This window comes from Anomalospiza imberbis, chromosome 7 (genome assembly GCF_031753505.1).
Source record: "Anomalospiza imberbis isolate Cuckoo-Finch-1a 21T00152 chromosome 7, ASM3175350v1, whole genome shotgun sequence".
NCBI classification, from domain to species: Eukaryota; Metazoa; Chordata; class Aves; order Passeriformes; family Viduidae; genus Anomalospiza; species Anomalospiza imberbis.
The window spans coordinates 35,360,600-35,375,164 of record NC_089687.1 but is presented as its reverse complement, the minus strand read 5'-3'; the positions used below and the strand labels follow the sequence as shown (position 1 = coordinate 35,375,164).

Here is a 14,565-nt window from a genome sequence, read left to right as displayed (position 1 = left end):
TTGGTATTGCTACTTCCTAGAGCCAGTTCTCTCTTGGCTCTTGGAGACACTGAGGATATATAAACCCAACAGCAGTTTAACTTCAAGTCTCTAGATCTTCCCAACCACCTTCAATACTGGCAGCTTTACCCCTATTTACACAGTGGTGGCACTGAGGCAACCAGGAAAAGGACCCTTGCTCAAGTAATACTCTGTGAGCACACGCACTCCCAGATTTCTGGGATTTTAAGTCATTTGTATGCGCAGAGGCATCAGTTAAATGCCCATCACAGCTCTCCTCAAATCATTAGAGCCATTTTGTCAGGGTGTGGGTTATTGCAGGACGCTGTACCAGGTGATCTGACAGCAGACTCGTGTGGCTGCACACAGAACACTTCTCACACCAGAGGTGGAGGTTGTTCTAAACCTGATTTTACAGACAGAGAAGAAACACAGAGGAGAAGTGATCTCACAGACAACAAACAGGAAAGACTATAGAACTGTGGAAGTTCTACACAGGTCACCATTTAGTAGCCCAGAGGCACAAAAATATTTTTCTTCTCCACTTCTGGGGTGAACATAATTTCAAATCTTTAAACTGGGAACAAAACTAGAAGTTATCTACATTTGATTCCAGAAAAAAGAAAAAAAAAATCTATTAGAACTCTTCATTTTTACTTAATTGGTTTTACTTCTGAGAAAAACAGATATATAAAAGTTTCCTATCTAAAAAAAGAAAAAAAATTAAAAAATTTAAAATATGATTAAATGTATTCTGTCACATTATGTATTTTATGCAGTAACAGAAGACAATATTTTAACAGCACTGCTTTTGAATCACTCCAGAGCATTCAGCAGGAGTCAATTTAAAACGCAAGAGAATAATGATGTACCTCAACTCATTTTAATTTCAATAATTGAATGAGAAATAGGAAAGCCTATTGAAAGGACTGTATTCTGGTCAAAGACTAATGAGAAAATAGCTTTGAGTCTCTGAGTCAGCGGGTGTCATGGTAACAATGCATTATCGAAATCTGATTAGTATGGCCAGCAGCTTCATAAATGATAACATGCTCTTCTTATTCTTCACCTGTGCTAAATTTTATATTCACAACAGGTAAGAGGAAAAGGCAGTATTCTGTTTATCTGCAAGTTTAAACTATGTCCAGCACTCACAAACTCTGAAACCTGTCATGCAACAATAGATAAAATTTCCTACCACCTTAAAACAAGAAGCTGAAGCTTCCATTTCTCTCCTCCTGTATTATGTGCAATTATAAGTTAAATACTATCCTCTTCTTTTAAATGTAATTATTTCTAAGGATATACACATGAAAAAGAGAACATGGTGAAAACACAAGCATCTTAAGAAAAAGCCTGTTTTTCTTAGGAGAAAGTGATGCATGAGAAGAGTAAGTGCATGTTTAATTCATCCCAAAAAGCGTGACTCCTGGTTCTTGAGGTTTTGAAAAGAAGGAGGGGATTTTCTTGTGTTTTGAGGACTATGTGTGCCTTTCGTAGCTCATTACAAACTCAGAAATCAGGAGGAACCATGGAATTAAATAGGATACATTTCCTCCTCATGAAGAAGAGAGCTAATATTGCTTCATAAAATCAACACAATGAAAATACAAGGTTGAAGGCTTAATAATGCTCCTTGTATAACCAAGCCTCAGGTGAATAGCCTGGCAGACCTTTATTATATTAACAGTAAAGAACTCTATTTAAAATGCTGCCTCACAAATCTGATGCAAAGCAATTTCAACATATAGAAGCTCAGCCCTATCAAATGCATTTTAGTTTTGAGAGTAATGGTGTTCTATTTTTCAACAGAAAGATGAAAAAAATCTACTTCATGTTTGCCCTATTTCCATGACCTTGTAACTTAAATATTTAATTTGTATTTTCCACTTTCATTTATTAATTCAGCTTCAAATCCATAAGATAAAAGAGCAGGAAAGCTCATATTCTCTAGGTAAACCCAAATATTCTTAGTCATATGACAAATAACGAATAATATAAGAAGTCAACTTTTCAGTATTATTAATAATAGGACTGTGTTTGCCGTAGTGCATGAACAGGGAGAAAATGAATACAGCAAGACTTGAAAAGCTTATTACTCCTTGTTATGTGCACTGCTATGGGGACTGAGTTTAAGATGTACAAAATACCAAAAGCAACCAGTCTTAAGTCAACACTGTGAAAGGCAGAGGAACATTTTATCTACGTGTTTGGGAAGTCGGCAGAGAGTGCGGGGTCCCCCTGAGAACAGAGAGGCAGCACAGCAGGCCAGTGAATGGGGAGCTCCAGGGGGGAGCAGGGCCAGTTCAGGGACTGTGGGCACTGACCTGGGCCTGAAGCAGCAGCCTGAGAGCCAATCCGTGTGACCTTCCCCTGTCAGGAGGATGTTCCCGGCAGGGAAGCCCCACGTCTTCCACAGGCGGTCATCGCCGCCGGTGAGCACGATGTTTTTCCGGGGGTGCAAAGCCAAGCTGCAGGAGAAAAGAAAGGCAGGTTATGTTCTGTACCAGTTCCATTTTATGTGAAATATATAAGATCCATTTAACTCAGGGCAATAGGCCCAGGAGCCTGATTATGGATGGACTGAGCAAAGAGTGATGCTCTCTAAGCTCATGAGAATTCCAAATACATGCTGTGGAGATGAGCTGCTGCTGCTGCTGAAGAAAAAAGAGCAGGACTGATTTCTTTGAAACCAGAATTGTTTTCACACTCTCTTGAAGTTCCACTTAACACTCAAACAATGGTTTGAAATACCTTGTTAGATTATGTTCTAACAAACATGCAAGAGGGTTAGAAGCTGCATCAACATCATTATCATGATTAACATTCCCACCTATCCAAAATAATTTCAAAAAGCACCGATGTCAGCCTGTCCCCACTTGTGCCCACAGGTGTAAAGTCTCCTACCACTGTGAAGTAACTCAAATGATAATTACAGTCCAGGAGCTACAGTCCTTGCCAGCACTTTAGAACCCATTCACTGGGACTAGGTCAGAACATTCATTTCCATTCTGTACTCAAAATGTGTTCCATGTTTTCATTTTTAATATGTAGCACGCTGCGATGTAATGGAAATCATACACTTAACATGCCCATAGACTGAAACCTCAGTTTATTTTTGATTTAGCAACTGCAGTGCAGCTTAAAATGGACCCAGGGAAGAAAATCAATCTGTTGGAAAGATAACAAGTAGTGTATTTCACATGGATTTGGTTATTTGATTTAAATCATTGTAATGCCTTACTATTTGTTGAACATCAAAAAGTTCTAGCAGTTGACTTTAGTCCCAGGAGTGGCTTATTTAGACAGATTAAATCTGGAGTTCAGAATCAAACTGCAATAATGGGGAAAAAATCAGAACCTGTGTGTGCACCTATTTCAGCTGTGCATCAGGGCTGACAGGTCGGAGAGAAAAACTCTTATTAAAGCAGAAGGAGACAAGAGAGAGAGACAGTGCTAAGCACACAAATGGGAAGAAAAGAGAAGTCTTAGAAGGCACAATGTCATAAAAATCTCTTTTTTATTAGTACCTTTCTCCTGCATTCAAATTATTTAATAAAATTCCTAAAGCAGAGCCACAGCATCGGTTATACTGGGAAAAGTAATTCCCTCTATCAAATCCATGCTAAAATATATTTATGTCAACTAGAATTTCATCAGAAAACATCTATTCTTGCAGTTTAATGCCCAGCCTAGGAAGATTCCTACAGACTCATCAGTTGAATTCATCTGCTTGAGCGAGGAGCCTGGGATTTACTCATTCTCCAGTTTCTTAGAAAAAAATGCTTTCTATCTTCTCCTAAAGAGGATAAACTTCCTCTGCATTTATAGGAAAAAATAGAAGGAGGGAATGATGCTATTTAAATTCTCCAGAGATGCACAAAGAGCAGTTGTATCACTCAGACTGGCCACAACAGATATCTAGAAGAGCAAGGGGGGAACAGAGATAAAAGGAGAGAATTAAAGGCTGAGAGAAGGCACCAGTGGCCTGCAAATTACAGGACGAGAAGAGCTGTCCCAGAATCCCTCTGCTACAGAGACCTCTGAAGCACCAACAACCCCACTGCTGCTATCTGCATGTGCACACAGCTGACATTTTTCTCTTAATCTGCTTCAGACGCTTCAGATCCCCTCCAGTTTTTCCCTCCGGATATTTCTGCTCTTAGCGGGGGCTGTTGTGAAGCCTTGCCATCAGCTCTCTTACACTCTTCCTAAAGATCTGCCTTCTCAGTTTCCAGGCTGCGTTATACAGCCTTAGATCACTTTCAGGTCACCTTTCATGCAGAGAAAATTTTACCTGGTGTCTTCCTCTAGACCCTGACTCCTCCTGAACAATCCTTACGCCCTGGCCACTCCAGCTGTGCCCTCACCTATCCTGCCTCAGGTCCCAGGAACATTCTGCCTACCCTCAACCCTCCCACCACACTTCCAGTCCAGCTTCTGAAACGCTCACACTTCTGCAGTGACCCGACATTCCTATGGAGCTTTGGGAAAATCCATAAAGTGAATTTCATACGGAAGAAAATATCTTGCTGTCTGTACAAAGGCTGCAAATTTGTTTTTCACAGTCTTCCCTTTAAATTGCAGAACTTTTGTAAAATGCTGCTGCTGTCCAATGTTTTTCTTCCTCCGTGCCATTTTTACAGGCACACAGTGAACACCATTTAATTAACAGCAAATTTGTGACACAACTGCTGTTGAGCTGCTTCTGAGAAAGGGAAGCCCATTCATCCAAAAGGCATTCTATATGCAGCATTAATTAGGCACCCTTGTCTTCATTTCTGGCAATCCAGCATTGTATAGATTTTTGCTTCATCTCTGTTCACAGAGTCTAATTATTTCCAGCAGAGAAGACTTTGGGTGGATTGGAATGGAAATCAATAATGGAACATGTGTGATAGGAACATTAGTTTTCTCCTCCTCCTCCTTTGGGATAAAGTGGGATCCGTGGAGACTCAGCCAAGGAAAAAAAACAAACCCAACAAAAAGCCCTCTCGGAGATTTGCTGCTGTTGAGTATATAAATACCCTTGTTTACACAACTCACTCTGGCATTATAAGACATTCTCATCTCTTCCGCACTTGCCATGGTAGATATATAGTACTCCCAGTAATTTGCTTTCAAAACAATCATCGATTATTTTAATTTATTTTGACTGAGTCATAAATAAAAATACAGTTTCTTCACATGCAAAATACTTTCAGTCTCAGGATGTTCCACACTTGACCACATCACACAAAACCAAAAAGGTCAAAAAGTGCTGCACCCAGAGCTGCCTGAGGAACATCAGCTGGGGGTTTAATTCAGCCACCAACTTGAGGGAGGGCAGATCTCAGATCCATGTGGAGGAAAACTTCCTGGCACCAGGCTTTCTGAAACGCTGGAACCAATGTACCATGACCAGCCTGTTCTCCCAGCTCTCAGCACACCCTCAGGTATTACCCACGTACATGGGTTCCATCATGGTTAGGAGAGGGACTGGTTATTCCACACACAAAACTCACCTAAAAACCTCACCTAAATTGTCTCAAAATTAGGCACTGAGAGGATGAAAAATGCAAAATTAATGAGCAGCTTAGTCACTCCTAAGTGACTTATCCCACCTCACCCAGTTTCTCTGTGGCAGAAACAAGGACAAAATCCAGTTTTCTATGGTTTCACATACAGGATTTATACAGAAAAATATGTTCTTAATATAGACAGCATTCAGCTGCCAAATTCTGATATAGCATTGTGCTGAATATTGCTTGTGCTACCTAATTTTTAGAATTTCATGATTTGATCAAATTTATTTGCATTCCCGGGTACTGGCAAAGAGGTTTCTTGTTAATGCCAGTAGCTGCTTTCAGATCAGAAAGCTCTTCTGCTGCATTTCCTGCTCCAAAATATGACAGCAGCAGAGTTCCTGCAAGATTATAAAAAACCCTCAAATGCATTTTTCCTAGTGACAGAAAGATTTCAGCCAACATTTTCTTACATAAAAAAATCAGCCTTGCTCACCATACCTAGCACAGGAAATTTTGGGCTAAGCAGCTATATTTGGGTGAAGTTCCAGCTAGCTGAAAAATCTTTGGTTTTATAGTGGAAACTGTTGGGAGATTGCTGATATTTCTTTCTCTGCCATCAAGGTGGGTTTTGGAGGCAAGGACATGACATGCACCGAATTCCAGAGGATGGCTACTGGTTACAGCCTCAGACAAGACCAAATATATATAAATAAGAGGGCATCAACAGCCCCGCTGAAATCAGTGATATTGTTCACATGCACATACTTTGTTATATTGCTGGACTGCACCCTAAAAATCTACAGAGTTTGTAAAAGCTGAAATTTTATTCCAGGCCTGATTTTGCTGGACATGAGCCAGTTGTGCTGAGACAAAGGACAAATTAACCAGAGCATTAGGAACAGTTCCTGTGGCAATGGATGTGTGACCTGCCCAACCTAACCATGTTTTCCCACCTCTGAGCTGCCACCAAGGCGCTCCCGCTCACCTCTGAGTTGCCACTCCGCCGCCGCCACCCAGCTTGGGCCCAGGGACAGCTGCTGTGGGATTGATGCCTTAAGTTTTAGCTTTCATATTTTCCAGATTTTGGACTGCATTAGTATATAACTCTAAACTTCATATAAAGTGTTAGCAAGTTCTCCTCACAGTTTAGTTTGACAAAACAATCCTTTGGCAGCCTGAGAACCAAGGACACCGTTGCAGCTTCAGGCCCAAAAAGTGTAAAACAATAGCAAACTGAGGAGAGCAAACTGGAAGGATGGGACTGCATAACCTGGAGCTGGAATTGGACAATTAGGACCAATATGAATGGACCAATACTCATAAAAGTGTGAAAACTCGTGACTCAGGGTCCACCTGGGGCAGAGCCATAGCCAGGCTTTTGTGCTGCCCAAGGTGTATCCTTTGAAGGCCTTTTAATGAATCCCTACTTTATTCCTTTAGCTCTGCCTAGCCTCTGCTCCAGGCAGCCTCTCTAGGCATCGGGATGCTCCCTCAGCCCCACAGCAAACAGGCTGAGCGTACCTTTACCCGGGTGAAGCGAACGCCATGGGCCCACAGCGCACAGAGCTCATCGAGGCAAGGCCCGTCCTCCCCTCACGGCGGGCTGAGGAGCGCCAGCGGCGGTCACGGGAATTCCCTGGCTTCCAGAGGGGAAAGGGAGTGACACAAAACACGGACATCACCCCTCTGCTGCAGCACATCCCTTACTTCCCTCCTTACCTACGTGACGGTGGCTGGGGACGAGGAAGACCAAGGGGGAAGCCAAGGTGAGCAGCAGCATTCCGAGGGCGGCAGGGGCGGCTCCGGCCGCTGCCCCACAGACCCACGGAGCCCCTCGGCCACACGGGCCAAGGAAAAGGCTCAAACTGCCAGACAAATGCTCTCAGCTAAGATGAACCTGCCAAGAAATTCAAACCAAACACAGCACAACAGCCTAATCAATCATTTTGCCTGTTGCGACTCATCCTAACATGCCTTCTTTGAACATCATCTCTCTAATGTAGTCATTTCTACCCCCTTTTTTTCTCTTGGCTTGAGTTACCTGATCTCACCTGATAGTGTTCTTCACTAATAATTATAACCCTGACATTTAATTCAGTGTTTTATTATGCAACTGTAGCATAACTGAATAGCTTGCATTCCTGTTTGAGGTCTTAAAATTCATCTTTTCTTGACAAAATGGAAGAGGGGAAAAATGCTTTCAACAGAGAAAATAAGAGCTAAAACAGACAAAAAAAAAGGATAAAGGAAAAAAAAAAAAACATAAAAGATCGTACGACGGGGAAAATACTCAGAGCACAAAACTCCTATCTTTTGTTTAGTTTATGCAAATGCCCATCTGGAAGTCAGTGATAGATCTCAGTCACAGCAATGCTTAAAAAACCCTATCCTGTCTGGTGAAACTCCTGGCAGCTTCCCAAGCTCCTACGACTCAGGATCTGGGAGGGAGAAAACTTGCTAGAATCTCAACATACCTGAAGTTAACCTTCTAGACTGGCCAGCAGACCACCGCAGCAAATAATGAGCAAACAGTCTTCCAGAGACTTGAACTTGTATCTCCAGAGGCCAAGCAACTTCCTAATTCACAGTCGAGTTTATGTGCTTATTCTAGTCCCCATGCACACAGAATCTTCACTCCCAGCTACAGAGCAGCAGCAAACATATTTATTCCTGTGAAGTGGAATAAACTCACGCACTTTCTAACTTGGCAAACCCAGTTCTCCTCTCAAAAAGAAACAACTTCACTAAGTGGACTCTCCCTACAATATAAAGTGCCTCCAAAAAGAATTGTATTAAACACATCACTCTAGGTCCCTGATACAGACACAGTTGTGATAAATTCAGAACATCTATTTTGTGGTGTTCTCTGATCACTTTCTGTTTAACCACTCCACGTGCAATTATCAAAATGCATCAATTTAACGGAGTGTTGTAACTTACCCAGGTTTTATTGCATTAGATCTGACTGTGTACATGCTATGCCAATATAAAATCATCTTCTTCTTACAACAAAGTTTGGCCCTGGATCAAATCTGAGAAAGAGTCAAAACTATGCTGGTGGTCCACATGTTTTCAGAGGTCTCATCCTTTAAAGACACACGCATATTCCTGAATTATGCAGTACCAGTAGTAGTGCCAATTTCACAGCATATTAACTTAAAAACATCCATAATCCTGTTTAAGATTGATTTCTTAATCACATCAGGGCAAAAGGATTTTTCTAGAAGCTATGTAATAACGTACAAAGTGTTTATGTCATTATAGTCTTGTGTACTGCAAACCTCTGCACGCTAACATCAAGCTTTTTATCTAGAATGTCTGTAAATAACATCAGGCACGAATCTAAACTACTTCTTAGAGAATCTTTACTTATTCATTCCTTTGATTGTGCTTACAAGGTTGTTGATAATTACTGCTGGCCACAGGAAAAAAAAAAATCACTTTGTCTACAACATCAGCTGTGACACATTAGAGAAACAGCTCCCTTCAAACCTGCCTTAAACCAGAGCAGCAGGCAAGGAACAAACTACTTCCCTCCACAGAGAGAGCCACTCTTTATTTTCAGTGCAAAATCTAGGGCTGGGGCTTGGCTTGATTTTAAAATTTATTTAAATTGCCATAAAGTTTAGATGCTGACAAAGCTGAGAACAGAACAAGAGACAGATCACATAGCTGGGGTATTTCTGGTAAGACTGAGGGTGCTATTAAAGAAACCAGCTAACTCAGGAGCTGCTCGCTATAACTGTAGCTCACAAGCTCTTATTTAATTTGTATTTGAATCAATTTTTCAAGCTTAGTCAACTTATTAGGTAAGCAGCATACTTTAGGGAGAAATAATTAAGCCAAAAGCAAAAAGAATGAGAGGAGCAACAAACAAGTAGATGCAATTAAAAAGTTAAAACACTGACATCCTTTCCTAATAGCTTTCCTCTGGAGTGAAAGCTGCACTTCCACGCCTGAAATGATTTATGCCATGATTCACACTGCCCGTCACTCACCTTTTACTATTATCCCTTCATGAAAAATGCCGCATCACTTCTTTTAGTGAAAGGAGCATTAAATCACAGCATCCAGAATAGCACTGTAATGAGATTAGCTGGGATCTGCAGCTCCAGAAGGGATCGCCACTCTCAGGACAACTCCAGAGCAGCAGGGCAGAGACACAGAAAACAGGCTCAGCCCATGGGCAAAGCTTGGCAAAGGAAGTGCCCTGCGGGCTTTCACCCCACCTCTGCTTGTGAACCACTCCATGGGCAGCGAAGGAAAGGGAAGGGCAATGTTGGCAAACTTGGCTAACGCTTTCCCTACTCAACACATCCCTGTTTCCCCCTTTTTTGTCCTGTGCCTTAGGTACTTGTTGGGTAGAGAGATAATGGCTGGGCTTCCTTTGGAATGAAAGGGACTGCTTTTCTAAAAGGCTATTCTAGCCTGACCAGCTTGAAAAGATGCAGATTGCTTTCACAAAAGCTTCTACCTGTGGCCTGGTTTGAATTAGTTTCCATCATTACTGTTAGCAATTCCCAGTCTTCTGTTGCATGGCAGCTTTCTCACAGATGATTAGGAGCAGTGTTGTGATATAAAAGAGTTTGGAAGAAAAAGTACTTGAAACTTGCCAGTTGGTAAATTCTGTTGAATTAGCAAGGCTGATAAAGGAAAATATATAAAAATATAACTTGTAATTAGAGCATCAAACTAACTCAGATTTCTAAATTAATAAGTAACCAAAACATTACCTTTTCAAGGTCAGTTTCCTGCCAGTGTTTCTTTCTCACTTTTGGAGGCACAGAAGGGTTTAATGCTCTTTGCTTTATTTCACTATCGTAATGCTGAAAAATGCTTCCATCAACAGAATTAATGGAAACTCTTGTGGGAAGAAAGTTAAATAAATAAATAGTTTCTTCACAGTTAGGACTAAGAAGCAAAGTCAGCAGCTATAAATAGTGTTCTCCATAACCAGGTGTATGTGTATGAGAGAGAAAAGGATTTTGGCTTCAGAAATTCTCTAGTTCCATGATTCCAAGTAGCTGCAGCCCCACAAGGCTGTGCTGAGTCTGCCCCACGGGGTGGAAAGCTTTCCCCACTAAAAGCGGCCATTCCAACTTTTCCAGGACATTTCAAGAGAAAAATTTTTCACGCTGTTTATTCTACTCTCATCTCCTGCACAGAGTTACAGATACATGCGCTGAAAGGCATCACCTCGTCCACCTGGGGCTGAAGAAGGTACACCCAGCACAGATTTGTATAACTTCTCCTTGAAAAGCAGCTTCTACAGCAGCTCTAGGTGGCTTTCTCTGGGGTTCAGGCTTCAAAAAGTGTTTTTTTTAAAACACAACCCTCATCACTGTGAGTGCAAATAGCAAAAATTTCCCTTAATTTTTCACTCAGGAATAAGGCGAAAGTTTCCCTCTCCCTTTTGTCTTAAGATCTTTATGTATCAGATGGTTGTTACTAACACTGTCTTAACTCGGCAGTTTTCCAGAGGCTTTTTAGAAGTCAAAACCAAACATGGATACAGCACATCAACTCAGACCTCACCAGCCCTAATTTGGAGTAATTGCCCAACATTACAGACACAGCATCCCTCTTCACACATTGCAGAATTAATTTCCTTAGTTTGCAACAGCAGTGTACTGTAGACCTTGTTACCTGTTTTTCCTCTTAACAGGTATTGCCTATCTCGAATTTGTGCATCTAAATGCTTTTTCCTAAATATATCATGTGGCACTTCACTTAATTAGTGTTCATCTTGCTTCATCTTGATTTCAGACCATCTCTGCAATTTGCCAAGTTTATTTTGAATTCTGATCTGATACAGAAAAGCATTTTCAGATCCTCACAGCTTGGTGTCATCTGCATACTTTATAAGCTACTCTGTATTCCATCCTCCTCACTGCTAATGAAAACACTGAACGGAACTGATTTCCTCAGCAAATTCCCAAACTGAAACGCAGTCTGTGGAGTTCAACCAAGAGTTCCTGGCCCAAGCCACTACATTGGTTTGTATTAAAACCCATCCTTTAGAAAGGAACACAATACATTTTAAAACCCTAAGTACAGGAAAAGCCATTTCCTCTGCTAAATTGCTCTGATAGTTAATTATCCTGGTTTTTTTGTGTAGAATTTTACTTTAAAATCAGGCCAGCTGCATATTAAACTCTAGTTACTACACCAGAGAAAAAAATCCATAGAAAACACTGACTTAAGAGAATTATAGACTGACTCTTCCATATTCTGCCATATGAATGCTCAGAATTCCTATGGATCAATCTTCACAGGCAGTATGAGTTTAAGGATTTCTGAATATTTGGTGAGATTTGAACGCTGTTTTAGGAGACTCAAGTCATATTTCTGTTTGCAGTTCCTAGCTCTGCTATGGAATTATGTACAATCACGCACAGAAAATTGTTACCCTCTTGGGCAAAGCCAAGCCCTTGGAGACCATGGAATTTCTAGAAAGTTTGCTACACAATATTAGGCATATTTGGCAAATTCTCTTCCCATCTTTCCTCCCCATTTGCTGTCCATAGGCAGTGCGGGGAAGAAAGTAGAAAGCAAAGCTCTTCAAAACTGGAAAACAACCTTAGAGAGGCCCAGATCCACATAAGTTTATGAAAACTAGACATAGGTCTCAGAATTTCCTTCAACTTCCAGCATGTGCAGAGAAAAAGAAGTTGGAATAGAAGAAATAGAGACTCATTCTGGGGGACACTCCCAGAGGGGGAAAAAAACTGAAGACATATTCCAAGTGTTGAATTTATAGATTTACATTTTGACAAAGCCCTGAAAATATTCCTTGTAATGAACATTGGCCACACACAGAACAATCTTCATGGTGGACTCTGCCAGCTGCTACATATTGCTTTACCTCTTCCTAGACCCAAAAACTGTAACATGGAAATGCTTAAGTGAGGAAGTTCTAGCCTTTATAAAGATGCATTAAAGAACCCTGACAGAAGAGTCTGGAATAATAAAAGCGCTACATATAAAAATGACTGCTGCTACTCATGAGTTGCTCGGATACCTATGGGAGCCTTACAGCCCAGCTGCAGGAGTTCTCTGAAAGGAGTTACCTGAAAGGTGTCTTCATTCTGTTTAAAATGTAATGTTTTTCATGACTTACTGATAACTACAAAACAAACCCCTGAAGACTCAAAGTCATGCAAGCTACAAATGTTCAATTCAAAGCATATTTGGAATAAAATGCCTTTTCCCGAGCCATATCCAAATTAAAACAACAGGATTCCAGATTTCAGTTTTTAACCTTTGTTAGCACTTTCACTCTCTACTGCCATTGGCACCACCTCCTGCTATTTACAGACCCTAGATTTATGTTCCAAAGTGGTTCTAAATCTTAGGACAGTCCCAACAACCTAAACGTTCTGCTGTGCCATGGATTTAGCCTATTAAGCAGCTGGCTGCTGTCAGCCAACAATCAGAGAGTATCCAGAGCTGGAACCCACCAGGATCATGGAGTGAACCCCTGGTCCTGCCCAGGACACCCCAACAATCCCACCCTGTGCCTGACAGCATTGTACAGATGCTCCTGGAGTTCTGGCAGCCGTGGGGTTGTGATCATTCCCTGGGGAACCTGTCCAGTGCCTGACCCTCCACCCCTTCCCGACACCCAGCCTAAACCTCCCCTGGCAGAGCTTCCTAAACCTCCTGGAACACACTACCACACTGTACCAAGACTTTCCAGCCCTCCATGACCATTTTGTTTGGTGGTGCTGTCTTGCTGAACATCTGAACTTCTGCAAAGATGATGTTTACGAAAACAGAACCATGCCCACAACTGCGAAGTTACAGCAACATGAACCTCAAGGGCTGCCATTTATCCTGCTTCCAAAAATTAGTCTTCATTCCCTTCACACTGGGCTATAGTGAGGGATAAAGATCAGTCTCAACAAATACAGACTTTTAGAGCAAAATACAGTCCTGCTTCTAGAGCAGGAAAAAGAGGGACAAAATTGCTGAGAGACTTCAAGTCATCATTCCCATGGAAAGAAATGTAGAGCCCATTTATAAACAGATGTGTGTTTTTCTCATATTCTGTGTGAGACGCAACAAAGCTGAAAACACCTCAGTTTCATTCTGCCATGACCACTTTGTGTCCCACTGCATGTGCATCACATGCCTGTTCATGAAAGAGAAAAAGCCCATATTCCTGCACTTTGGCCTGGAGACAAATACTAGTCCACAGAAAGTGAAGGACCTCTGAGAATATGACCAAATACTACCTGAACCCCAGAGATTACCATGTCTGAAGTAATTTTTTTTTACACATTTAAACATTAGTGCTTCATTTAAGATGCCAGTGTACTGTGAATGAGGAGAGGGGTGCCTGCTTACTTTTGACATGAGAGAGACCAGACTCACAGAAAATGTTGTCATCATGCCATCTATTCTGTAAAAAGCTAATGATGTCATAGAGAAAGTGGTGGATGAACTGGGGCAACTCAGCTTGTACCAATCAGTCAGCAAAATCTCACAGACAGACCTCCAAGATTTGGTTCTGATGAAACACAGGCATGAAGCACAACTCAAGTAAGAATTTCTTTTTTAGAGTAAGCACATCTGCATTGCTGCCTCTCTCTGCCAAGGAGTGGCTATTTAGTGACCAGGATCTGGCATCCTGGGGATGGAAGGTTCCAACAGCTGCTGCAGAGATGAAATCTCTGGATGAAATGTTGGGATACTCACTGATTCCCTGTACAGGTGATAACTAAGCTGTGAACTTTACAGCAGTACCTCTGTGTGTGACACCTGCCTAGTATCACTACAAAGACCATACAAGTTGTTTATTGGTTTTTTTTTTTCCTCTTTAAGTACAAGCCCAAGTTCCTCTAAACTCAAATTATCGGAATATTTTGTAGCACAACAAATAATCCCTTTGAACTAACTAAAACCCAGCAACCTGAAAGCCAATCCTTAATCAGCTTTACCAAAACAGCTGATCAAGTGTAGTTGCACATGGCTGTCTCACACATTCTAATTTTAACATCTGTATAATGCCATTTACATTTGACCAATATACACTGCAGACCAAATTTAAGAACCG

General features: G+C 41.3%; 1 protein-coding gene across 8 annotated transcripts in view; it reads right to left on the bottom strand.

The window, feature by feature from the left end:
- The window catches only part of VWC2L (von Willebrand factor C domain containing 2 like), a 405,818-nt gene that overhangs the window by 235,459 nt on the left and 155,794 nt on the right, over positions 1-14,565 (bottom strand). For all 8 annotated transcript variants that reach the window (XR_011001012.1, XR_011001011.1, XM_068196550.1 and 5 more), the window contains exon 11: positions 2,328-2,471. Coding sequence is in view for 6 of the 8 variants with exons in the window: in XM_068196550.1 (XP_068052651.1) it covers positions 2,328-2,471 (144 nt within the window). In the remaining 2 variants the exon portion in view is untranslated. The remainder of the gene's footprint in view (positions 1-2,327; positions 2,472-14,565) is intronic.